Source organism: Amia ocellicauda, chromosome 10, assembly GCF_036373705.1.
Source record: "Amia ocellicauda isolate fAmiCal2 chromosome 10, fAmiCal2.hap1, whole genome shotgun sequence".
Taxonomy (NCBI): Eukaryota; Metazoa; Chordata; class Actinopteri; order Amiiformes; family Amiidae; genus Amia; species Amia ocellicauda.
This window is the reverse complement of record NC_089859.1, coordinates 22,525,712-22,553,124: the sequence shown is the minus strand read 5'-3', so window position 1 is coordinate 22,553,124 and position 27,413 is coordinate 22,525,712. Positions and strand designations below refer to the sequence as shown.

The 27,413-nt window shown below is 36.9% G+C and overlaps 1 protein-coding gene across 1 annotated transcript in view; it reads right to left on the bottom strand.

The window, feature by feature from the left end:
- Positions 1-24,897, bottom strand: part of LOC136760249 (aryl hydrocarbon receptor) — a 44,061-nt gene extending 19,164 nt beyond the window's left edge. The window contains exons 1-2 of the mRNA XM_066715555.1: positions 24,274-24,897; positions 17,319-17,506 (exon numbers count right to left, since the gene is read on the bottom strand). Of these exons, the coding sequence (XP_066571652.1) occupies positions 17,319-17,506; positions 24,274-24,332 (247 nt within the window). The 5' untranslated portion in view covers positions 24,333-24,897. The remainder of the gene's footprint in view (positions 1-17,318; positions 17,507-24,273) is intronic.
- Between the last annotated feature and the right edge of the window lie 2,516 nt (positions 24,898-27,413).

Genomic DNA, 27,413 nt, shown 5'->3' with positions numbered 1-27,413 from the left:
GATCGAATCATTAAATCATCGCACAGCAGAGGGCAGTATCAATGTAAACAAATCCATAACATACTACTGTGCTACTAGCATAATTCCCAATGCATGATGGTCCTATTCCTCTTCTGTATCCACTACTGTCATATCCAAAACGTCTGGCTTTCTTTACACACAAAAAAAAGGAAATATGTAATTTCTGCGAATGACAAGCTTGCATATGGTTCCCTGTTTGGCCTACACACAGTGAGCTCAGGAGGAAGCTGTTGCGTTTAATGTCTGCATCAACAACATAACTCCTCTCTCACCCCCCATCCCAGGAACATATCTGCCCAATCCAAGTACAATTCAAATCCCTGTATAAACACGGTGTGAGTCACAAGTCTGATAAGCGTATGTACAAGGGCATTATGTGCACCTTCAAAGTACTGTATGATGTAAACACTGCAGGTTATTTATAAACTAACAGACCTAGGTCAAGGCATTAAACCTCTACAGGATGCCATAAACATTTTTAATTTTTTATGTTCATCAGCATACAAGATCCACAAAATAGGGCTCTCTAAACAGGTATAGTGATCTATATGGTTTACTTTGTGGCAACATTGATTTCATAATGAAAAGCATTATTGTAGCTAGCTCGAAAAATGTGTACACACAGCACCTTTACTGTACAAACCATTGTTTAACATAAAACCAAATTAATATGATTTTTGATCATAATAAATAATAAATGAAATGTCCCAAGGCTCTTGACAACTTTAATAAAAGCTACACAAGCAATATATGTGTGTACAACTGAGCTTTGTACACTGCTTTGCTAAAGCACTTTGAGGAAGGAGTAAAAGAAAAAACAACAGACAAATCTCTGGTAATTTGATTATCCTGGGAAGTTCCATCCAAATACACTGTAAATATACTTCCCATCACATTTTTCTTCTTTCACCTTACCATACCAAACTAAATTTAATTATAACTGACAATAAAAGAGTACAATTAACTTCATTATCACTCAAATGTCCAACACTAGCTACTATCCAATCACAAGCTTTGAAGAATGTAATCTGTATCAACACAACCTAATCCAAATGGTCTATAATGTATATAGTTGCAAACTACCTTACCCTCCCCCTACAGACTAAAGTTTTTCCAGTTTTACACTAGCCTTTACTTTCCCTTTAAGCAGTACAGTAAAATCAAAACAAACAAAAGGGTTTATATCGTGCCTCTGGGGAAAGACTTCCTGCTAAGATATCACCAATTTAAAGTGTAAGCAAAAGTTATGACATTTAAACCAAATAAAGGAATATATAACAGTTGTAAAGCATACGTATATGTAATATTGTCTGCATTTTCCTGTTAACGACTATCTTAAGCATTCCAGCTTGTGTATGTTTGTTTGTTCTCCCTCCATTTTCTCTTTTGGCTTGATTGACATTTGTCATCCTTAATAGTCCAATAACTAGTGCTTCTGAAATCTTTTGAAAGCTAATGGCTAGAAACTGGGCCATTGGAGATTGTAATAATTGTTGGCCTCTAGCAGGCTGTAAAGTGAATTAAAATACCTCATTATCTGCAGAAAGATGTTTGTTTATATATTAAAAGGGACTCATACTTCAAGGACACTAACAGTATTGTGTTTTTTATTATGGTTATTCATATTGGTATTTTTTAGGACTGTATTAAACACTGAGATAATATCTTAAACAGAATCTTAGCACCGTTCACATGCAAACCTAGAACACGGCCATAAAGAATTTCCCCAGCGCTGGTTTATATCAACTCTTGGCACAGCCTCCACTATTCAGCCAAACAGGTCAAAGTTTGTAGTTTGAGCCAACAACTATCAAACTGTTTCATAACCCCTCTAGTAGAGTCAAGAGTTCAACAAGTCTGTTGTAGATTACTCACGCAACCCAGTCCCTTCCCCTCATGGGAGTCGGTCTAAATCACCACCCCTCAAAACACACAAAGCACAGTAACAAGCCGTCCTCACACACAAAAAGAATACACAGAAAAATAATAATGTTGTGCGTCTACAGTGCGTTGTTTGAACTAGACTGTTTGAGGTGGGGGGGCGGGATTTACTTCACAATGTAACAACCCTGCAGTTCTCGGTTTCTGTTCAACTGAAATGCTCGTTCAGGGAGTTGAAACGAAAAACAACACAAACAGGGTCCTTGCATTTCTGTTTATTTACACTAGAAAGTTCATATACATAAATCGCAAAAAAATATTTAAAAGATCGTTTTTCTTGGTAGGAAATGCTTCAAGTGGGAACGTCCTGAAAGACTGTGGTTTCTCGAAACGCTGGAAAGAGGCCTGTGGATAATTGTTTTTTATTTTTTTCCCCCAATACCAACCTAAAGTGGTTTTGACCATTTGAGTGGGCGGACGAGAGCCCTGGATACAACAACACATCCTGTGACAGGCACTTCCCTGGTACGTGGGTAATACGTCACACGTCAAAAACGTTTGTGATGATGTATTGATCATGCGAGAAGAATGCTGGAGGTATTGGCTTCTGGAGGGAAAACCAAGTCGACAGCCTCGTCGAACAGCACGAGAGAGCCGTGTTGGAGGCGGCCCTTTTTAACATCGTGCCCATGATTTGTAAAGAAATCCAGATCCACTAAAATCCCTGAGCACTGCACATGAAAACATATCCATTAATCAACTCAATATGTTCATCCAAATACAGAGTTATGGAGGGAAGTGGAAATTCCCCAACATCTCAGGTAGTTTTCCCAACTCCATACTATGACTACAGCCTGGTAGAGGACTTTTTACAGTATCCCTCTCTGCCTGTGCTGTATTAACCTCTTACTTTCGTTGACAGTCATTATCAGAGAGCGATCTCTTGCATTGTTAAAACGTCTTAATTACAGAGCACTGAATTGTAACATTTTATCAGTGTTCCATTGGAGAAACACAACCCTATTGTTTGTAACATTTAAACAATTCCACTGGTATCTCCAAGACATCTATCTGACTCAGTTATTCGCATAGGACTTTCCTTTAGAACCTGACATTGTACTACACTGCCTAAAATGCCATTTTCCATGACAGAAACTGCCTGTTTATTCTCGGCCTACAGAATCTGTGGAATTCCAGAGGATTGAAGGTGACAACCAGTACAAACAAGTCTAAAATCAACAACTGCATCAAATAAGGAGAATGAGGCAATATTGCAGGCAGTGTCGTGAACAACTGGAAATATTCCCAAAGCTTCAGTTAGTCTTTTGTCTGTTATCTCGCTTTTAGGTGTGCATGTCAGTTTTGTTTTCTTTCATTAATAATAATAATAATAATAATAATAATAATAATAATAATAATAATAATAATAATAATAATAATAGTAATAATAATAATCCTTTCCCAGTGCCAGCCATGTAACCAGCTGCATTTCTGTGGGGCTACTGTAAAACATACAGGTGTGAAATAATTCAAGTTGTGCAGAAGCAAAAACAATTGCAACGTCACTGTGGTGACCAGCGACTTGAAAGTGTCTGTCCGAATCAAAATCAACAAATTATATTCATTCATCAATTGATTTTACATTTGAAAGAGGGAAAGATTTTTGTCTTTTAAAGATATCAACTTTTTCAATTCACCACTTTATAATACAATAATTTCCTGTGATGTTTTCTTCTGGAACAGTTAATGTGAGTGAAGGGTAAACCTGAATTATGGACGCCTGAAGGTTGTAGTTTAGAAAGGGAAATACAATAAAAATACAGCTATCAAAGCATCGGGTGTGTTCTGGTCAATCCTGAGTTGTCTTTGAGGCCCGATCATTGAAATTCAACTGCAGATGGAAAAAGCCAAGTTCTCGTCTTGAAACATGATTTATACCACTATGAAGCAGGGCCCTCTGATGCCCAAACTCACATGATTATCATCTAACAAGCACAGATGTTACAGAGCATATCCGAACATGTTTCTTAAGTAAATAAATAAAAAAAGGTTTTTACATTAGAAAAAAACTGAAGGATCTGAAGGATTCATATCCATTTAGTCACATTTTGTGTACTTTCTTGAACAATCAAAATATCACAAATACATTAAAAATATTAAGTTCACAAGATAAACTTATTAACTTAAGTATAAACCACTTAGACCATGACAAACTGAAGAAACATTAATTAATTAAATATACTTTCAATCAATATTTCTTCAAAACACAGGCAGTGTGAATGATACTTGTGAATGATTCATGCATATGCTTTTCTAAACTAAATTAACTGTTAAGCAGAATTTTATATACACACACACACACACACACACACACACACATATACAGGAATATAATTAAATTCATATGCTTGACAGAGCTTGGAAGTGTATGGTTGTGTTAATGGTAGTTCTATAAGACAATTACATGATTAAAATCCAATACATTTTTTATTGGTCCTCGAGCTGCTAAATCTGTGCAGTAGTTGATTTATTCATTCAGCCATAACATAAAACACAAATTCAAATATGGAAAACTTTATAGCACAGGGCATCAAGCGTCTAAAATATAAATAGCATTCTTAACTAAATATTGAATTGCTCAGAGTAATGCATAGTGAACAAGAAGCCTACTGGCAACTTTTTGTGAGTTCCCAACCAAAACAGTATATTTAATAGGAAATATATATATATATATATATATATTTATAGGCCTATATATATCTCCATTAGTCTATCAATTCACTGCTGGATGAAGGCTCCGCAAAATGTCTCGCCTTGCTTCAATCTACAGCTTCTCTTTTCCACGTCACTGCAACGTGTATGATTTCATCATCCATCTGTCATGTGGTCATCTTCTAGGCCTTTTGTCATCTATCTTTGTCCATCTTTGATCTCTTCTTCTTGCAGTGTGTCCAGCCCATTGCCATTTTAACATCTTCACTATTTCAATTATGTCACATATTTTGGTTTGTCCTTGGATCTATTCTCTCTTTTCTTCTTATTCCAAGCACACATCTTCCCATGCTCCTTTGTGTCATACAGTTTGTGACCAGGTTTCACAGCCTTAAGTGAGCTCTGGTCGTATGCATTGATCAAATTTCTCCTAAGGCAGGTGGGTAGATTTCCTTTCAACAATGTGCCATTTCTTCCAAATTGACTCATACATTTTCACTCATCTTTTGATTTCTTCCATAATATCTCCATTGGCACTGCAAATCTCTCCCAGCCTGTTTTGCATTTCTTACAACGTCATTTATCCACTCAGTTACACTGCTGACCAGATGGGTTTCCTTAACATTGTATTTTCTCAGTAAAAAATGCTGAAACCACTTTGATACAAACATGCTCCTCATTTCAGTCTGGATGTAGGCTGAAAGCAGTTACAGGGCCATCTGTATTCATGTTGGGATTGTTTAGGATTTAACAGAGTCACGTTTTGAGAATAAAGGCTCTATGATCACAATTTGTTTTTCCTGCGACACAAAAAACAAACACATATGAATGAATCTAGCAATGTCATGTTATATTACGATAACCACAAGTTTTGTTTTCCATTTCAGAATACACCTATCCCAGACCCTCAAGAGTGCCGCAAGCTTAATAATTAACAGGACACGGCATTCATAATTTATACCTGTTGGCTCCCAGGCTGCTATATAATACTCGGTGACATCATCTGTGTTCAATAAACTGGAGAGATAACATGCATTTAAAACATATTGAATGAGACCCAGTATTAAGTATTTCCTAAAAGACTGTAATTTAATGAGCTGTGAAATGTGTTGCTCTCTTGCCGTGCTTTGGTCAGGAATACTGGCATGCCCTACAAAATGCTTTGTACGTCAGGAGTAAACAGCGCTAACAGGCTAACGAAACACTGACGCAGGATCCTGTAACAAAGTAACATGTTTATATTTGCGAGATCCTATTTGGACAGTGATTTGGGATGGAAAGCATTAAGGCTCAGATGTCTTGCACCAACTACAGATTATTTGATGTTGACACACACTTCGCTATGCAGACTTGTTGGTTAACATTTATAACTTCACCAAAATTGAGTTTTGATGTAATTTCTAGGAGCTGACAAAAATAGCATACCTTGTTTTTTCATCTGTATGCCCATACCTCAATTTGTCATTACAAAAAGAGCAAATACTCCACAACATTTTATTCAGATAACAAAACACTTGCAACAACATTGGCTCGCTCCATATTGCTAGCTTTCGGACAAAGATTTGCCCAGATACTGCTGGCAAGGGTATAACTAAGGGTATATGGGCTATATGGGCTTTACAAGTCAATTGTATTGAATTTCTCTGTGAAGCTCAAAGAATGTCATTGATCATGTAACTGGCATTATAATGATTTCAGGTTTTTTATAAATTGTTCTGGGAATCAGTGATATTTCTCTTTTTGACAATCTGTTCCCACCAGTAAACTGAAACAATTACATGTACTTACACATTATAATAAAGAAAAAAACCCATTAGTAAAAAAGAGATGCATGACTAAATACATTCCGTAGCTTCTGCCACTTAATCAAAGCTCCAATCTGTGTTAATAGAATTACTAATCGAGATGATTAAAGGTTATAAATCAATAACTCAATAAGTGATTCAATTATTACATGATTACCTTGCATTGGGAGAAATTAAGTGCAGACTGCGAGTTGGTTGTGTAAAACAAAGGCGGTACGCATGGCCCTTAAATGTTGCTCCTCTTTAATTTCACACTTAGCGTGTGTTCACTTAAATAACATGGACGAGATATTGACCCATACTGGCAAACACCTCGTCAGCTCAAAGTCTTTTCAGACAGCTAACGTGACAAAACACTTCAGTGCGTTTACTCTCAACGCCATATCTACCAATGTGATGCATCCTGTTAGTTTCAGCATTAACTCATTTTGACAGAAGACAAATATACAGTCTATATATCAAGTCAAATAGATTGTTTAAAGTATTACTTTCACAATGATTCAGTGAACATGAACAACCCTTAACCATATTCATATGATACAAACAAAAAGCTAATATTTTAATGCTTTTAAAGACCATTTATTCTGGCATTGTCTCCCCGCTGTTAAAACATGCCACTGTAGTTTTCGCTACAGTGTTTATTGGTTTAGACCTGAGCAATTTCAAAGGCCCTCTCTCGCTTTTGAAAATGTTTTCTCAACAGTTTAGTGAGGGCATAGAATATATCAAAAGCAGGATAACCGGAAGAGGACGAGGTAATGTGAGAAATCATCCCTGTTGGGACAGCTTGTTCCAATCAGCCCATCTCTTAGAGGCCAGTCGCTCACAGGGATAAAACGCAAACACGGCAATGGGGGGACTAACTTGTTTGAATTATTGTATGATGTTAAAAATAGATCACAGGAAGCAATATTTACTCAATGAAATATAGAGGTGAACATCTGTTAATCAAACATAATCAAAGCAGAGGTTCATAAGATTGCGTTTTGAATCTTTGGTCCCTTATTACACACATTGTAGTTAATAACACATTTCTTCCAGATGCCGGCCATGTGTCTCCTTTTTCTTTCTTTTTTTTTTTTAGCAATGGCTTCATTTTCATCACCCACTCAACAAGAAATGTATTCAAATTTCTGAACTGATAACTGATTTGGACATTCCCTAAGCACCTCATTAAAATACATCAGCTCTGGCTTACATTATAGAGCCCAGATGGTCAGCAAATCACTGGGAGTTGTTTTGCTTTTTAATGTAACAGGTGTGCAAGAAGAGAAAAAAAAAAAAAAAAAAAAAAAGATTCCTACTACTAAGAAAAATGCCCTTCTTCTACGACTTCCCTTGAGTAGAGGGCTTTTCTGTAAGGTCTCTGAAAATGAAAACATTTAAAGATGACCTTCAACACCACATCAAAAAGTGGCACAAAATAAAGACCACGTTAAAAACAGACTTGAATATAAAGGTTATTTTTGTACACAACAAAAAGTGTACTTGTAATCAATAAACTTTTTACATGAAGCTGCATTCAAGCAATCTGATTGGATTCATATTGTATGCGATAGAGGTCTTTGCCACAGTACCACTGAAACTGCATGTCTGGACCTGAATGTGCTGTTGCTTGTTTGATCAACACAACGTATAACTTCTCCTCTGTAATAGGTGTTGGCTAACAAAAATCCTTATGTTTCAGTGTGCTTGCAGAGGTTGGGATCTCAGGGCTTTGCAGACTAAGACACATCCAGGGAATTAAACTTAAATAAGTCAATTAAATATAAATATAGCAGTACCGCTTCCTCCCCCCGAAAAAACTTTATTTTATATACATAAACAAGTGTGTGTGTGGTGTTATTATAGGGCTGTCAAGGTCTGTTACTTTCCCGGGATAATTAAAACATCTGAAAGAATCGGTTTGAATCTGGCATTTCACACATAATGCTTTAGGATAATGGATTACCTTAGGCAAGGCTACTTACTCTTGATATGCCACTGCAGATTTAATATAATTTACCTCACTGGGTGGTTCACCACAGTGGCATTTCTGTTTAACTCTCAGTTCATTAAATGTGCATTCACAAAGTTACACCAAGTCATTTACGTTGTGGAATTTGCTTGCATGAGAAGCCCTAAGCCAATAAAAACCTGGAGTGAGTACAAGTTAGATGCCGTTCCAGGATCTTTCACCAGACTTGAGCATCCACACTCAGGAATTGAGAAATATCCAAGTGTGCTGTCAGAATACATTAAATTGCACACCCCCATTATCCAGAGATGGCCACAAAGCTGACTGAACCATTCATGCTAATTAAACTGAAACATAAAACATCAAACATCAAAGATCTCAAAGGAAAACAAAAGTGGATAACATTTGCAAAGAGATTTGTGGCTGGGGATCAGAGGTTTACTCAGCATTTCGCATTCATAAAATACACTGTGTAGACCAAGGACTTCAATCCAAACATTATAATGCCATGTAATATAAACACAGAATATCTCATTCAAGGTACAATGGAACAGCTACTCTCTAGTGATAACGGTACAATGAAGGATGTAACAGATCGACCTGAGGTGTAACTAGGCAGTTTTGCCACTTATTTATAGGAGGCTATGTCTAGAAACCGTACTCTACGGGTTTCATACGGCAGAGAATTTTAGCAACTGATGGAAATCACTGGCAGGAAGAAGCAGACGACAATTTTCCGAGAAGCTTTCTAGCGCAGATCTGAAGCCCTAAAGTTTATAGTGCATAGTTTATATTATATGAAGAAAAAAAAAAAAAAAAAGGACAAATTTTAAAGACCGACACAAAAATTTATCTATCAATTAATGAGTCAACTCAGTATTACAGTGTGCTTCTCTGTGGATTAAACTTCTTAGTAAAAGGCATTTTAGCTTTCATGTTCAAGCATCTAATATCAAAAATAATGACGTATAGTAACTATTATAAAAGCAATAGCAAAGTTCTCGAAGAATCTTTTTCACCTTATTGAATGAAAAGGCCTATTTAATCAGTCTCTCAAGGCTGTTAAATCATATAGCTGTCAATCTGGAACAATGACTGAACTCCAGATCACGTGACACATTCCCTTGGTCACATGACTCTCTGCTACACAAGTCACATGATTCCCTATTTGATCTTTAGTGACCTAGATGGAGTTGGTGAGAGGAAATGAGCAATCCTGCACTGCAATGAAAACAGTAATAATGATTAAAAAAATCCTTATGCACTTTGAGTGCAGGTGGAAAACTGTTTAGGTTCTTAATCTGTGCTCAATCCTATTTATACAATTTGTTTTTATTAAAAATGTAATCCTTTGTATACGAACAACACATTCTTGCACATATAGGAAAATCCACCTGGAATGCATTGGATACAAATGTTAGAAAAATGCTTAAATTGTGTAATGAGTGACTTGTCATGATCATTTTTGGGTTGACCACAAAGAAGGGAAAAAAAAAAAGGATTATGAGAATATCTAATCAAATTTTAATTAAATCTAAACGCTTATTTAGAAAATAACTGAAGAGACAATCTATACAGTGTCATCAACTATGTCATGTGTATTTCTTCTGAATACTGTGTAGTACAAGCTACACACACAGAAAGAATGACTTCAAGGCACGCTTTCAAACTTCATTCAGGGTCTGCGAGTTCTGTGTTTTGGTCCAGACCTGTCTGGTGGATGGAAACATGGACCACACTATCCAAAAGAGTAACCAGGGAGCTCAGTCTGGGCCACAAACATTGTGCTCACGGACTACAGCACCTAACAATCGCTCTTTCGGCAGGGGCAGACTCCAAATCGCATATCTGGCTCTGAGTTGCAGTCTCAACCTCCTTCACTGGCCTTCTTCCTACACTACTATGGCAAACCAAAGCTTGGAAAAAAAGTATGGCGTTGTTGAAAATAAAACTGGTGCAGCTTGGCCCACGGTATAACATCTGAGCTGAAGAAAATCGAAAAAAAAAAAATATTTTGTTACCGTAGTAAGTTTTCTGTGGCTATAGTTTATACCCCCCCCCCACCCATGAAATATAGTATGTTGTTTTTTAATTAGGATATATGAATCTACTGTAGTTATAGTTTTCTTTTATTGCTGTTGTGTTGACATAAAATGTTGGCAGTTTTGATCTTTGCAGCATTTTAATTTAATGTAAAACATATTGCAGTGCTGGAAGCAAGGGAATGCCATTATTTTTAGACTGTGTACAAAGAGACTGTCAAAACCGATTAGGCCTAGTCCTCTCCCAAAGAATTGCAATTTACATTATTATATGTAGGGCTAGGCTGCTCATGACAAATACACAGTAATGTCCTCATAAGAGGTTATCAGATAATCCAATAAATAATAATAATGAGAGAAAGTACACATTCACACTCGATGAATCTCCAATTATTCTTGTATATTTTATTATTTGCTTTCAATAATTCTGCCCACAGTTAAGAAAGTTGTAATTTTCTATTATTTATAATTTTGCATTTGGAGTAAATGCAACTACCGAGATAGCTGACAAAATTCAGGATGCATGAACTCTCTCTTTCCTGAGGATATAGACTATCTGAAACAACTCTAAACTCAAACTGTCATCAGACCGTGACATTCAGCCGTGTGTTATTACTGGATGACAGCTGCAGGGACAATTAAAGACAAATGTGTGTGTGTGTGTGTATATATATATATATATATATAAATATTATTAATAAATCAAATATCCAGTGAAGTTTGACAAATTGCTGTGCTCTAATTTTTTCCCTTAGTAATCGTGATCTGCAATTAAACTCCCAGGCAGTGATGTCATCATGTTACAATTACTGGCTTTGGCTTTTGCTCGCAGACCAACTGCATGATTTCTTGGGTTATAATGAGAAAAAAGAAAATCCAATATAGTCTTTAATTTATTTTTTATTTAAATAAAAAGCAATTGCAGCATCTTGCTTCCGTTTTACTGGATTTAATTTATGCTCTCGTAAACCCACGGGGATGCTTAGAAATGTAAAGCTTGACAGCTGATGTTGGACTACTGCAATTGTTTTGATTAAAATGGACTTCTTACACACAGGAACAAAGTAAAACAAATAATGAAGTGGTTATGGATACTATTTTTCATTCAGGAGGTGTTATGTTGTTTTTAGTTTTAGTTTTTTTTATAAACAAATGTGTACAATAAAGGAAAAGGCAAAGATCAAGAAAGGAAACTGTATTTAGTGATCCAGGCCAGCAGCTCCTGGGAGACCATAAAAGCAAGCTACATTTTCTGGTTTAAAATCTCTGCTGTGGACTTATTCACTTATTCGTCACTTTGTTTTGTAGTTTACCTTGAGAACCGTCACTTTACAATCCTGTAACTATACACAGATTGCAGGCTTGCCAAGAAGGCTTTTAAAAGCACAGGAGGTTTCATGCTAGGACTGTGAGAAAGGCTACAGAGGCAGAGAGGCCTAGATTCATAAAACTTTAATGCTGTGTTCAAGTTAACACCCTGAAAATAAAAAATAATGAAAAACCAACTCCCAGACGGTACAAAAAACAAAACAAAAAAACGAAGCATTTAATTGTGTGATTCTTGATAAATAAGCAACTGTAAGGTTTAAAAAGACACTTCCCCATTAGAAAACAGGTGTTAACTTTGCATGACTCTAAATGGTTTATGAAAAGAGCCCAGGGACTAAAGTCACTGAGTGAATCTGTGTACAGGAAATTCAACAAAAGCAGTTGTTAGGAGCCTTTAATGAACTTTGATGCAGACAACTGAAAATGTACCTTTCCAAGACAAAATATTATTGTTCATTTTGTAACTTGATCCTCATTTGCTTACGTATACCCCACAGTAAACCATAGCCCATGCCTGAGAGAAAAAAAACAAAATACTAATGCACTTCACTTTGACATTAGTATTGTCATCTACAAACAAATGAATGAGGGGACTTTCCAAACATCATAAAAACAGGGGTTAAAAAAAAAAAAAAAAACTAACTGCAGCCTCATAGTTCAGATACACACGGTTGTAAATAGCAGAAACCCTGTAAGCCTGTATATGGTTTGAAGACAATGACACACTTGCCCAAACATAACCTTTAATCTTACCAACAGGAAGTTAAGTGTCTGAGGAGGAAAACCACCTCGTCTAGCACAGATCACAGAAGTTCAGACATTTCCCCCAAAAATACCACCATTTTGACCTTGATCAGACAACTCTGAACACAAACAGTGTGCAAAGAAATAACGATTGCAGCGAGTTGTGTCTGCATTTCCGGACGTTTTAAGAAATGAGATGTGATTTCCAAATAAGTTTGTCAAACTTATTCTAATGAACATTTAAACCGTCCCATAAAAAACTTTCTAATCTTCTAGAAACTTCAATTACACTCCTTAATAGCTTTGTCAGGGGGAAACAGTTTGTCAAGTCTCTGCTGGGGAAGAAAACAAAATTGCTTTCTATACCCAGGCTGTAAATGAACAGAGCCACAGCACTCATTGTGTTATGCTTCAAACCCTTAAACCAGAGCAGACCAGCCACAAAGCCAAACTCATCTGCTACGACCTATTAATAACCACCCCGCTGCCACAAGCTGAAGAGTCGAGTGGATTAGAAATTAAGCAGCCCAAATGGTTTGTAAAGATTCACCAGCATTCCTAACACCATATTTTATGGCTGAGAATGGTTTCTGCTTTTAAATTACCACTGGGTCAGTCACAGACCTAGGCTATATCATCAGACACCGATCTAGAGTTGATTTCTCCGCAGTGCTCGACTGTAGCTCTGTGCGACTTGTTTTCATTCATGAAAAGTTTTAGAGCAGCATGGTGTGTTGCAGATGCAGTTCGTGTTGCTCATCTTTCAGAAATCCTCCTTAATACACTGAAAACAATAAGTACATATAAGTCAACATCCCTAGCAGGGCCTGCCAGTGCAGAATCTACATTTCCATTTGATGGAGAATGAACGCATACTTGGATTGAAACAGCAACCTCAATTCACACTGCGCACGATACTGGATTTATAAACCAAACCATTACACGTCACTTCAAATAGTTAGATATTGATTCACCAACTTAACTATGAGATTGATTCAACTATTTGCAGTTGCAAAAGTGGTTTGTGGAAAATGAATCAAAAACTCAAATCCAAGAGTAGGCCTCTGGGCCTTTTGTTTCCATTAAACAAACAACTGGATGAGAATCATATTGAAACTTTAAAATATATATATTACTGATGCACTGGGTTCTGCAAAGTCAGCAGCCATAGTAAGCAATCTCCCATCATTAATTTAAAATACAATTCAAAGTGTCACTAGCTTGCCCCACTTGAAATAAGAAACCAATTAAGCTGGTCTCATAGCCGTACGTCTTTTATATTCTAAGCACTGCACTAATTTTCACCAGCTTCGAATAAACATGTTTCATGACATCAATAAACAATCACTTTTTTTATTATTTAGCAAGGAACCTTTACTAATTTCCTTTGGTTTGTTATTTTGGAAATTAAATCAAACAACCAAAAAATGTATATCTGTTACATTCTTTGTCATTCATAAAAACAAGTAAAATTAAAATAAATAAATAAACAATAATAATATGCATCGAAAACATGTGACCACATCCTTCTCCTGCAAAGAGCTCCACACTTTACTTCATCGCCAACACACTGTGGATGGACCAGGATATTAGCTCTTCCTGTTTCTGTTTAAAATTATTTTCTACTCGTTGTTGATAAATAAATTGAAAGCCAAGGTGGTCTCCGAGTCATGTGACAGCTCCATGCAGCAGAGGGCTCCTTCAATGCACATTTGCACAGATTTTAACAAATGCCTTTTCAATAGACTCACAAGTACATAATACACAACTTGATTTGTCCACATCGAACGCTTGATTATCTAAATTCTCCATCACAGAATTTCTCTAACAACCTGACTTCTGATCAGCTTCACCAGACAATAGAAACATAGTACTGTAATACTTCACATTTGAACAAGCATTACAAAATCAAATCAAAAGCAATATCTGTACTTGCCAGAAAAGGACATAACTTACAGTAATGCTTCGGGAAACTTCCCCCTGATAATAATAGAATCACCACATGACTTGATCAAAAAATGACTGTCAAAAGCAATCAACCTCTTTTCCAGATAAATGATGGGACTGCAAATGCACAAAATACTTTGAAAGCCAGAGCTTGCTTTCGGAGATGCTTGTATGGTCTGATATATCTAACAGACGATATCAGAAGGGAAGGACACAAGGAGCCATATAAATAAGTGTTATTTAAACAGAAAGTCTGGATTTCCCATTGTTATCATTTCAAAAGAAACTGTCCACAAAACTATGGGATGACACAGTGACTGACATTTTCAAGTATGAAAAACACAACATGCCCCTGATCTTTATTGATCTGCAGTGCAGAGGTTAATTCTAGAATCAAATCAAAGTCAAATTAGTTTTCTTAACGGTTTTGTTTATGAAATATGAACATGCCTTGGGGAAAGGACCTTGCCTCCCAATGCAAAACAGCAGATACAAACAACGGCTGCCAATGTAGTTATTGTTGATGGCATTAAAGGTGAAGCAAATGATCTCATTGACGAATTCATGTTATTTGTGTAGACCTTCGCTACTCTGCATTAGCTGAAAAAATTACTTTCCGCCCCCCCATGCTCTTATCTTTCTTCAAAACATCCACAGATGGGGGCAGGCAAGATAACACCTCAAAACGGCAGCTGATTAGACTTTGTTCAACTAATCTACAAACAACATTTAATTATCCCCACAGACTCCAGATAAAAAAGGAAGTCAATTGCCGTTTTTTTCATTTCCAAACAGGATTGGCTGAGTCACGGCTTCAAATCAAGGACACAGAGCAAAGGGACAACAGTGCAATCTTGGTTCGGCAGAGTTTCAACCAGGTTGAGGGGATTGTTGACACCCGTCGTAAAAGGTATGCGTGTATTTACATACACTGTATGTATATTAATTGTACCTGTATCATATAAGAAGGTACATACACACAGATTATTAAATGTGGTGTTCCTGGTCATGTCTATAACAAGTTGGGCAACAGGCCCTTAGTCAGGAATGTAACCACTTATTACAACATTGTTTCTGTGGGAAAATCAGACTGCTTCATTTCGACAGCGATGGGCTCCACGCAGGATCAGTCAAAGCCTGTACAGTGCTCAACAACACAATAAAGCAAGTGTACACTGCCCTGAGACTAGTGTATAAACGATCAATGTGGGACTCAGGAACTGAGCAATGATGACTTGTTCAACAACACCTAAAGCAATCCTTCAAACCCTGGCAATCCCTATATGCCACGTTATTTGTTATTTGGAGGGGAAAAGGGCTATTTGGGCCAACATTTGTGCAGGATATGGTTGAGGGTGGGTGACTTCTTCGGCCACAGACCTCCATAAACCTCCTTGAAAATGAAACTCATAATTTGCTCATTGCTCACTGCCGAGAGACACAACGGCTCATCAATTTATCCAAAGTATCATTGAGGTATATGTTTAAAAAACAAAGCAATCACTTTGTCCATCTTTTATTTTATTTTGATCCATAAACATTTCACAATTTGGCTTAAAGTTCAGCATATCCTGCAAAATTTTAAAACATCCCCCGTTATGGGATAATACATTCTAAATTTAATACTGTTAAGAAGTATTGGACATTATTTTTATATTCTTCCTATGGGAAGGTAGGATTTGATTCTTAGGGACTGAACGCATTTATTTTCTTTGAAAAATATCTATTGTTGCACTGCAACTCTGGCTTCCCTTTCAAGCCAGATCATATGATTACACACTTATATTTTACTTTCCGCAGGAATTAACACACCCCCTGTTTGCATCCTGTTATTCAGAGAGAGTTTCCCCTTACTCTGCTTTGCCACATTTAGTACAACGGGGGGCCTGCAGCATATTTCACCACAGGCAGAGTATGAGGAACTTGCCTTTTGTCTCGATCGCTTGAAAAAGCAAGAACAGCTAATTTTCACTTTTACCTGCAAAAACCTAGGGCGGTAAAAGTTCAGTTGGAATTAAAAAGAAAAAATAAATCAATAAGAAAAAACAACAACAAGGTTTCCCCAACAAAATATGGAAACTCAAACATTATTAGCAATCTGCTTGACAAAGGAAACTTAACTGGAGTAAGTTGCCAATATACATATTATGTCAATCAAATCCACTTACATTCAATCCTGTGTTGCATGTTCAGACATGTGGATCTCATTTGATAAACAAAGCCAAAACAGTGCCTCTGGTGGCTGAATGGATATTAACACCAAGGAATACAGTACGCCACTGTTCTCTCTATGCATTACCTCAAAAGACAACCCACACATGTGTATTGCAAGGTCAACAAATTCTTGTAGAGAGACAACACACATTACAACAACCACCCTATGTTTGGGCACCCCTGAAAACTGTGATTTAGTAGAAGCATTAATCACATCATCGTTATAATTAATCACTTAAACTCTGGACTAAAGTCTTCATTCTTTAAGGGGAATTTCCACTGCCGTCTGTGCTCCAACCTGCAAAGGTTGTAAAACACAGTTGTGCATTTCTGTTCATGGCTTTTAAATGCACACCGTTTCCACTGGATAATTATGGCACTACTGGAGTTTTATTCTTGCTTTTAAATGCTGAGACAGTAATGTTGATATAGAAATACAGCGAGACAAGATGCATTAACAAAGTTACCTGTATGCCAAGATTAAACGAACAAAAACTTAAACCTCCATAATTTAAAACAGCCTATTTTTGTTCAAACGTGGCAGAAGAATTAAAGAAAATTCTGGTATTTTCTATCGCATTGTTGCCATTTCATCTGGCCCAGTTCAGAAGACACATACAGAGAAAGACGAGGGGTTGGGGAGCTCAGTGCTTTATCAAGCCTTACCATTGAAGAAGCTCTTTGCTCTCAGGTAACTGACACTCAGCCTCAGGACAGAAAGCTTATCCAGTTTGGAGACCACGTCCGTGGGGAAGGGCAGCAGGCCAGCCAACCGCTCCAACTCTGCGTTCAGGCGATCCCGGTGCCTCTTCGAGGGATTGGACTTGGCTCCTTCCAGAGGGGTTGGCTTTACACTGTGTGTGAAAAAAGAAAAAGCAGTGGTGTGCATTAATCTATGCTGAGAAAGACAACAAAATGTATAATAAAACACTTATTCCTCAATGGCATTCTTTACAAACCAATGGACACAACAAATTTAAACCAGAATGTAAATTGATACAAGTCATTAACAATCAAATCATTCCTACCTCGGAAGTCTGTTATTCCTGAAATGTTGTATTCAATAAGAAACATTTACACTGACATGTGTAATTTTCAGTTTATTTTTTACATAATCTAGAACATGTGTGACAGTCGATGGAAAACCTAACCCAGCAAACATTCCAGTTACACAATGGCATGCAAAATGTATGCATTGCCAGATTTATAAACACATCATGCATATAAAAGCCTTCATTTCAATACTTTGTAATGGGAGAAACAAGTGAATATATTTAATGTTCATTACACAAAATACAATTAGACCTACATGTTTACAATACATATTGTTAACACTGGTAATGTTCAACATCCATTACACTTTGCCGCTGTTTTATATGTATTAAGTCTTCTGGGACTAAAGATATTAATAGACTTATGATAAATATATTTATTTACATTCAATGAAGGTGACAACTAGCAGACAATACAAACCCACCTATAAATAAAAGTAAAATAGAATTAGATTAAATTTGGTCTTCTTCCATATTACTGTAAAGTATGCACATGACACACAACTCTGCTCAAATGGCATTGGTATAACTATGGCAGCAACACTAAGCAGGTTTCACAAAGACCTAAGTTATTTTATATATTTCAACACCATTTTGTGAAACTCAATTCTAAGTCATGCACTGTGACAAAGCCATGTTCTTCTCTGAAGTGCAGGCTGGACGCCCAAGCTAAGAAAGTCATCTGAAATCAGTGTACTCATTAAATGTTAAGGAACTGATCCTTGATTACTCGATCACACAGTGTTTTCAGTTAATTGATTAGTAAATGTTAACTCAAAAAATTAGAATATTAGAAAATTGTTAGAACTACACATTTCTACTTTATCAGTTAATACATAGTAGGCATTTTTAATAAATCACATGGTTTCAATGGGCTGACATGAACCGTTCAAGGGAGCAATTGGTGCTTTTAATTGGAAAACTGGATGTCAGACTTGAGAAAAGAGACCTCATACAGTTTCACTTGCTCACAAAGGCCTTGAGGGCAATGAACAGCCTGTTATCTTTGGGGTATTCATCAACCACATAAAAGCACTTCAAAAAGAGCTCGAATCATGATTTTCAGATGTGGATGTTTCTTCAAAAAGATGGGTTTGGGATCCTTATCTAGCAAAAACGGAGGAAGGAGCATAAATAGATAGTGAAGATGAACTCTCAGATCCCAGAGAAAATTCCACTCTGTGCATAGGCTGGGGCCGAGATTAGTATTTTCGTATCATCATACTGTCATTAAAAATATCATGATATTTGATAGTATCGTTTTTGGGTGGGGCATATCGTTTTACCGTATGATGTTGATAACCTGCTAAAAACACTACCAAACTAAGGATATTGCTTTTATAAACCTTTTGCACACTTATTTTTGAGAACACCAAGTGAACAAAGAACATGTCTAAATTGTAAGGGCTATAATAGGATAAATAATTAGACAATTTATGTATTCAAAAATCAAACTTTCTGAAACAGAACACTTCATATAAAAAGAACAAATTAAATTGACAATTGTAAGGACTAATTTTAAATATATCTAATAATTAATAACAAAACATTATAGAACACTAAATATTCACAAAACTTATGTCAACTATGTGGCAGTCAAGTCTAACAGTACCGTGAATAAGTATTTGTCCCCAGTCTGATTTTCTGCATTTTTGCATATTTTTGACACTGAAGGTTATCAGATTTTTAACCAAAAGCTTAGAGAAAATTGTACACTGATTGAACAAATAACATTTAGTATACTTATTTTATTTATAAAAGAAAGTTATGCAACACCCAATACCCCATGTGAAAAAGTAATCACCTGCTTAGACCCAATAACTGTTTACATTAACCTTTAGCAGCAATAACTGCACCAAACGCTTCCTGTGGTTATTAATAAGTCTCTCACAGCGCCATGAATACATTTTGGCCCACTCTTCCATGATGAACTGCTTCAACTCAGTGACATTTATGGGGTTTATAGGATGAGCTAATGTAGACTGGCTGGTGTGTTTCAGATTAAGGTCTTGCTCTCTTCAGTTCATAGCCTGATGGCCTGATGTTGTCCTATAGACTTCTCCGATACAGAGCAGAATTTATGGTTCCTTCAATGATTGCAAGGCGTCCAGGTCCTGATGCAGCAAAGCATCCCCAAACCCTGACACTACCACCACCATGACTGACTATTGGTAAGGTAAAGTTCTTACTGTGGAAAGCAGTGTTTGCTTTTCGGCAGACATAAGTAGGATTATGTTGACTAAAACGTTCCACTTTTGACTCATCTGTCCATAGAACTTTGTTCCAGAACTCTGAGGACCATCCAGGTGCTTTTTGACAAACTTTCATGAGCATCCATGTTCTTCTTAGTAAGCAAGCTACTCTGTTATGAATCCCATTTTTGGCCAGTGACTTTCTGATGGTGGGGTCATGAATACTGTCCTTAGCTGAGGTGAGAGAGGACTGCAGATCCATGAATGTTGTTCTAGGGCTCTTTGTGACTTCCAGGAAAGTTTTTAAGCCTTGCTATCTTGGAGAGATTTTGGCTGGATGGCAACTCCTAGGAAGTATCACTACTGTCCCAAACTTTCCCCATTTGGACAATATAGATTGAACTGTGGTTCGGTGGAGCCTCCGGGCCTTAGGAATGGCTTTGAAACCCTTTCCAGACTGATAGGCATGAACAATTTCTTTGGGAGGTCTTTAGGAATTTATTTTGATAAAAGAAGCACCACACTTTGGAGTATTGTTTTTCTCTCAGACTCTCTACATCCTACTATAACCCACAAAACAATCTGACCAAATTCAATGTGAAAAGATGCAGAACATCAGGCGGGGAAAATATTTTTTCACGATGCAGTATATGTTTTTGGCAAAAAACAACGTCCACTTTCTCAGGTTTAAGGAAGGAACACTGTGGCGTTGCGAGGAGCCTATTCCGAGGATGTACTTGTGGCAGTTAAACCCAAGTACCTTCTGGCAAGTTTTGGCATCAAGTGAAAAAGTGTAATTTGAGTGCCACCAAAACAAAAAGAGGGTCCTTTAGAACATAAGAAAGTTTACAAACGAGAGGAGGCCATTCGAGTCCATTAATAACTAAGTGATCCAAGGATCCTATCGAGTCTGTTTTTAAATGTTCCCAAATTTTCAGCTTCAACTACATCGCTGGGAAGTTTGTTCAGATTGTGACGACTCTCTGTGTGAAGAAGTGTCTCCTGTTTTCCATCTCGAATGCCTTGAAGTCCAATTTCCATTTGTGGTCTTAAAAAGGTCACTTTCCACCTCATCCCAACATGATATTAAATTATAGGCATAAAGGTACAGATGCATTTCAGCAAACCTAAACAATCCAGTAAAGTACAAGGGAAATCCAAAATACTTTTTCAGCTCCTCCTCCCTCTTCCCTAGACAATAATGCAGATATTGTCGGTATCAAAACTTTATCATGGTTTCTTTCAAATACTGGCACAGCCCGAAATGTGCATGTAGGGGGCAAGAAGTCACTGACCTTAAATATATTTGATTGTCATTTTTTAATGTTCTATTTGAATGTGAAAAAATATAAATATAAATAAACATATTTGAATGTGAAAAAAATATGAACAAATATACCTTACCGCTGTAATAATTTTAATTTTCTTGGAGCCAAATGTTGCATTTCAATCCAATTTTTCCTGTCACATTACACACTATTGCCCAATTCATTTTTCCCTGCCATCTGCTAGCCAATTAAATCAGTAAATCTTAGCAGAACCACTTTACAAAATCAATGATTCTATCAATTCAAGTAAACATTGGGTTGAACAATTAAAAAACAATCTATTGCTATCACCAAAGTAGTAGTAGTGGTTGAATTGTACAGAGGACTTATGCTCAGTTAGCCTATTCTCTATTTATTTTTTTAATACCATTAAATATTAATAAATTGTGGGTGCAAAACATGAAATGCGACATTTCAATTATAACATGAATATCTGCACAAGAAAAGCTTTGACTTCTTAAAGTCAAAAACAAAATGGAACATTGCAAAAAAGAAAAAACACATTCTTATCAGTGTCACACATGGCAATCTGCAAAATGCAGAAAGCTGTTAAAATGTTAATACATTTTTTTTCTTCTTTGGTGGGAGACTGCAGGTTCCGTTGCTTTGACAGTCTTCTGACCTCCCATTTACTGATTAGAAGAGAAAAAGCTAATCATGTGAGACTTCTCCTAATTGAACAGTTTTCAATTTCAAAGCAGACATCTCTAAACCAACACACATAGATGTATATAGTCTACTTCAAAATCTACCAGTGTGCAGGCTGCGTTACCCTGGTGTTCCTGATCCAGTCATTGTTAACATTATGAGCAAAATTTCGGGGAAGGAATGAAAGTTCAAAGGGAAAGGTGACCTTTATACCCTTTCCTTTTATCACTTCATGTCAGCTTTTCCACACACTACGAGTGTAAACAAGTTTAGTCAAATGTACACGTAGTGTGAAAAAGAAAACCAGGCAGCACTTTTGCAATACCATGCATCCTCCCAAAGAAAGTGATTGTCCAGTAATGGTGAGTCTCCAGATTGTATCACTTTGATATCTTGCATTAGTTACATAAATGCCATTTTAAGCACTCCACAATGGCCCAATTTAGCCTAATAATTTGCTCTTGCAAGTAACTACTGTGTAAATATAATATAAACATAATATAATGTAAGAGCTTGTTTATGTTTCCAATTAAAATGTGGTACAATTATAATGCAATATTTAATATAATCTACTAAAAAAAAAATATATAGTATTCCATAAGTCTTTGGCAATAAATTGAAAATACATTTAGCATACCGTAAACTGCAATACACTGACATTAATCTCCAATGCAAAGAACACTATTTCAGAAGAAGAGGCATTCCACACAAATGTGAGATTATTCCAATCAGTTACAGCATGTAATACACATTTTTTTTTAATTATTCTACATATTCTTAGCAATAATACACAAGGTTAATTACAGCTTTTAGCTTCATCTTCAGAAAATGGCCAAGTGGCTCCAAATGTACACTGTAGTGTAAAGTAACCAAAGTTTTACTTGGGCCATGACAATATTTATCATTATCATCAGTATATAATAGCGTTTTCTCTGTTTGTGTATTATTGTGTTAGAGTAGGCCTTGGTTTTTGAAAATGAGGCTTTGGGTTGAGGTTGTGGTTTAATCGTTGGGTTGGGGTTTCAGGTATGAAGAAGAATGCTGCGTGTAGCTTTGTAATCCCAATTACATTTAAATCAGTTCAGGGCCCTGCATACTCCAAACAAACAAAAAATAACTAGCAAACAAGGCACGGCTCCATTCATGAACTAATCATCATTAATATATATTATTATATATATAAAGAGCAAATGACCTTTTCAGGTTTACACAGAGTTAATGATAAAAAGTATGTTGAAATCTATAATGATAACGTTTTCAAAACAACTGACCGTCCTTGGGCAGCAGCCAGGACACAATGAAAAAGCAATTCTCCAGCAATGGGCAAGAAACCCATCTTAACGGCGAAATACTGTGTATGATTTAGTGACGCATCCTGCGCTCTTTACGTGAGAGGCATTACAATGGGAGATATGACTGCCCTCTGGCTACGAATATTAGATAAACTACAATGTATGACTTCAATTTAAAAGTTTAAAAAGTAAAATGAAAATGCTGGGATGTATGCAAATATGAATCAGAATGTCACTGTAAATCATCCCATGCGCTGCACACTGACCCGCGTTTATAGGGTTAATCCTCGGGGTTATTAAAAAAGTAAAAACTGAATTACATGTTTCATTCATGTCAAGTAATGTATCTCGGTGGGTCCCTGTTTCCGTCCATATAGCGCTCCTTCACATGACAGCGACATGCATCGGATCTGGTCTGGGACTGCTTTTCAACAGTTACTGCTGTCAACACGTGTTTGTATTTCTAATTCAAATCACTAACTAACACTATCGGCAGCTTCAAAAACAACTAGAGATCTTGCAAGAGATTTACTCTCCTTTTGCAACATCCCTTTTTTAGTTTGCAATGGCAATGGATATTTTGACATATGCTCAATCAACATTACTATTATTATTATTAATATGAATGCAATAATAATAACAATAAGTTGTAGACCTGTTGGAAATGTCAAGGCAGCAAAGGAGGTGTAAAATGTACCTCAGTATTTATGAATATAACCTAAGAAAGAGATCTGTAATAATCCATCAGCATTTAATTCAAATACGTATGCAAACAACCGACCGGCAACGCTGCGAGGCTCTCGACACTGACTACAGAGTGGATACAGAGTCTGCTTGTGTATCCACTCCGTTCATGTGCTTTTAATATACAGCAAGGATGCACAGGAGCTCTGGGTTACACTGTACGCGTCTATTAATAACAATTACCTGCTTTTCTTTCGGGAATAAACCAGTCCTCGATTTCAAGGGAGCCGTGCACACAAGCAACAACATCGTAGGTGGTTCACATTTAAGGTGCACAAGCTTGTATATGGTACAGATCGATATTTGTGGCTGCTGGTTATTTACTAAAGACTTGAAAAACCAATCCACTGAAATATAGTGCTCACCTTTTCTGCACCGGCTTCCTCCTCTTGCGACTCGCGTACATGCTGTTGGTGTTGCTCATCTTGTGTGGGTAGGCAATCAGTGATCCTTGAGGATAGAAGTATTATCACACCTTGTACTACAACTGCTGCTGCTGCTGCTGCTGCAGCTGTTGAGGTTGTTGTTATAAATCCCAAATCGCTGTGCATAAAAAGAGAAACAAGAGGCGCCTTTTTAAATCATCATATTCGCATTATCCTTTAAAGCCAGCAAAACAAGGTAAAGCGTGTATTTCTGCAGATGATGAGCATGCTTTACAGTTCCAGCCAATGACTGGCGAGAGGGGAAAAGCATGAACTTGAAGTTGTAGAAAGTGTTACGCAATTCCCCCGATATCACTGGGTCGTGTGACGTCGCTCCGCACTTTAACGCGATTTTACAAGTGTCTCCTCGCACGTGAGTGTCACCGGTCCCCGGGCAGCGCGCGGGGTCCCTACATGCGCGTCACGCCCGCTGTCGCCCTTGTTTCCAGGCGGCCGGGTCAATAACACTGCCTCTGTCCTGCTTCGCCCTCCGGCCTGGAGCTCATTCTCTCCCTCTCTCTCTCCTTCCCTTTCCTCGTTCGATCACTATCCCTCTGCTTATCTGACAAGACCCAGGTACGCCCGCCCAGCCGTGACGTCACTGCTGCGAACACGCGTTGACGCCGCGCCGTCACGTGGGCTGTGCGGAGGCGAGGCGGCGCCATCTTGATAAGGTCGCGCCGTGGGACTGGTGAGCGCATCCGTGCGAAATAGAGGGATGGTTACATTAAAACTGTACATGGCTCATTGTAAAGGGCGATTACACGCATTGTGAACGGTGTACATAGTATCTACAGCACAATTGAGCAACAATTAAAATGCATCTTGCTTTCTTATTTTAAAGCCAGCATCTTTACTTTTGATAATTCAAATATACTGTATTTTTAAAGGGGCTAAAAAGTGTAAAAGCCCTGAATTAACTACAAATTAAAATATCTAACACCAGCAAGGGCGTATGAGTCAGTTACTTAATTATAGCATCACAGAAAGTAAAGTTAGAAGATAATATAAAATAATAAAGAATACTTTTTAAAATGCACACACACACACATATAGATAATTGGGCTCTAATTGTTGACTGAAATGAATAAGTTATATGATAGCAAAGGCTATTTAAATTCACTTGGAAAATAACTCACATGGTGGGAGTAGACAGTCTGAAACTCCGGCCAACGCATGGGAGACTTTCCCTCTGTCTTTAATCTCCTGCAGCTGGTGATACCCCTGCTATAAATAGATTAATGAATGCTGTAGTTTGTGTTACCTGCATTGAAGCTGGCTACTTGCAGTGCTCTGAAACCAGATAGTAACATATGCACATTCATTAATGGGCCAGAATAAACATCCATGGCAGGTAGATCATTCTGCTTTCCCACTCACTATTACTTTACTAATCTTATGCCATGCTTCTGTGTCAACAACATATCTAGACTCTAAACACAAGCACAGTGTTTATTCAGCACAAATGTATTTTTCTTAATAATGACTTAGAGATCCCCGAAACTGAGCATCAGATACATACAGTCGTCTCACTTTCATCTAAAGTCGTGCTGCTCCCAGTGTTAGATTGTATTATATCTGTTTCCTTTCAAATGAGACAATACAAATCCTATAATCCTTAACGCCAAAGTTTTCTTCCGATACAGGATATCTTTGTTAAATTGTGTTCTTAAAGTTTAAATACATTGACTCCTGTACAGAATAAGAAACACTGGAGAATGTCGTAATGTTGGAAATCAAAAGTGTTTTCTAATTACTGTGGTTAATAACTCATTGCTTATTCAAGCTGTTGTTTCCCAATCAATTAATCTGCCCTATCACTACATTTAATTTGTTTAATCAAACTGAAGTTTTTTATTTTATTGTTTACCAAATATGAAATGTCCAAGATAGGAAATTATTTTAATGTAAACAAACCCCCTTATTTACACATGTTTTAAACCAGGTTCCCAAAAACCCAAAACCCATCATTACATAGATGAGATACAGTCATTTACAGGATTTACAGGATACAGGATTTACTTTCATTACATATAATTCAACATCAACCAGAAGCCTCCTGGTAGATTTGTATCTTGCTTGATTAAGTACACACAAGGGTAATTCAATATTTTTCGACCCAAGTGATCACATCTTCAAATTTTCTAACTGAATTCTGCTTTAGGGAACAATGCTGGGGGCAGTCCCTCATTTGCGTCGGTAGTGTTGCAGGAAAAAATGGATCAGAAATAATGGCAAGAACTTGTCCTGCTAAAAGAAAATAATGAGCAATTTTCCCATGACTCACGTATCATTGTACCTCCACTCATAACAATTAATGTAAAATTTAAACCTGGCACATCTATAATTAATGTTCCTTGGGTCTGGACAGGGTTTTACAATAGCGTTTTGAATTTAGGACATTCCAACTTATACAACGGCTATGATGATTCAGTTGTGTGACTTATTTATGATCACAGTGCTGACAGTGATTTGTTGAAATACAAACAAGTTCAACACAAAGCTCAGAAAGTTCATAACTAGATGCATAAGTTATATTTGCCAGTTTGTCAAAATATGGCATCATGCTTTTATTAAACCCAGGGCTTAGTACTAATAAAACTGACAGCCTGCAGTATTGATTCTAATAATACAGCAAGAGCAGCTGGAGACATGTCTCCAGAAGGGAAGTGTCAGCGTAGTGTGTTCAGTCTGATACTGCTAAACCTTCTCGATCATTGCTTTGGTATGTGAGGATTTATTTTAAGATACACCTATCCTGGCATTTAGAGATATAAAGAGAAACAGTGGATGATATAGTTGTGCAATTATACAGTACCCTATACAGTACAGCAACGGTATTAATGAAAAATAAAATTATGCATTAACTATAGGAAATCATTAAATTAAATGAAATGTATTACGTATATTAAAATGTATACTCTCTCTCTCTCAATCAATCAATCAATCAATATATCAATATAGCTCTGGAAAAAATTAAGAGACCACTGCAATTTTTTCTTAAATCAGCATCCCTACATGTATGGCAGCCATTCCATTCCATTCATATTTTTAATTGGAATTTGGGAGAAATATTGTCA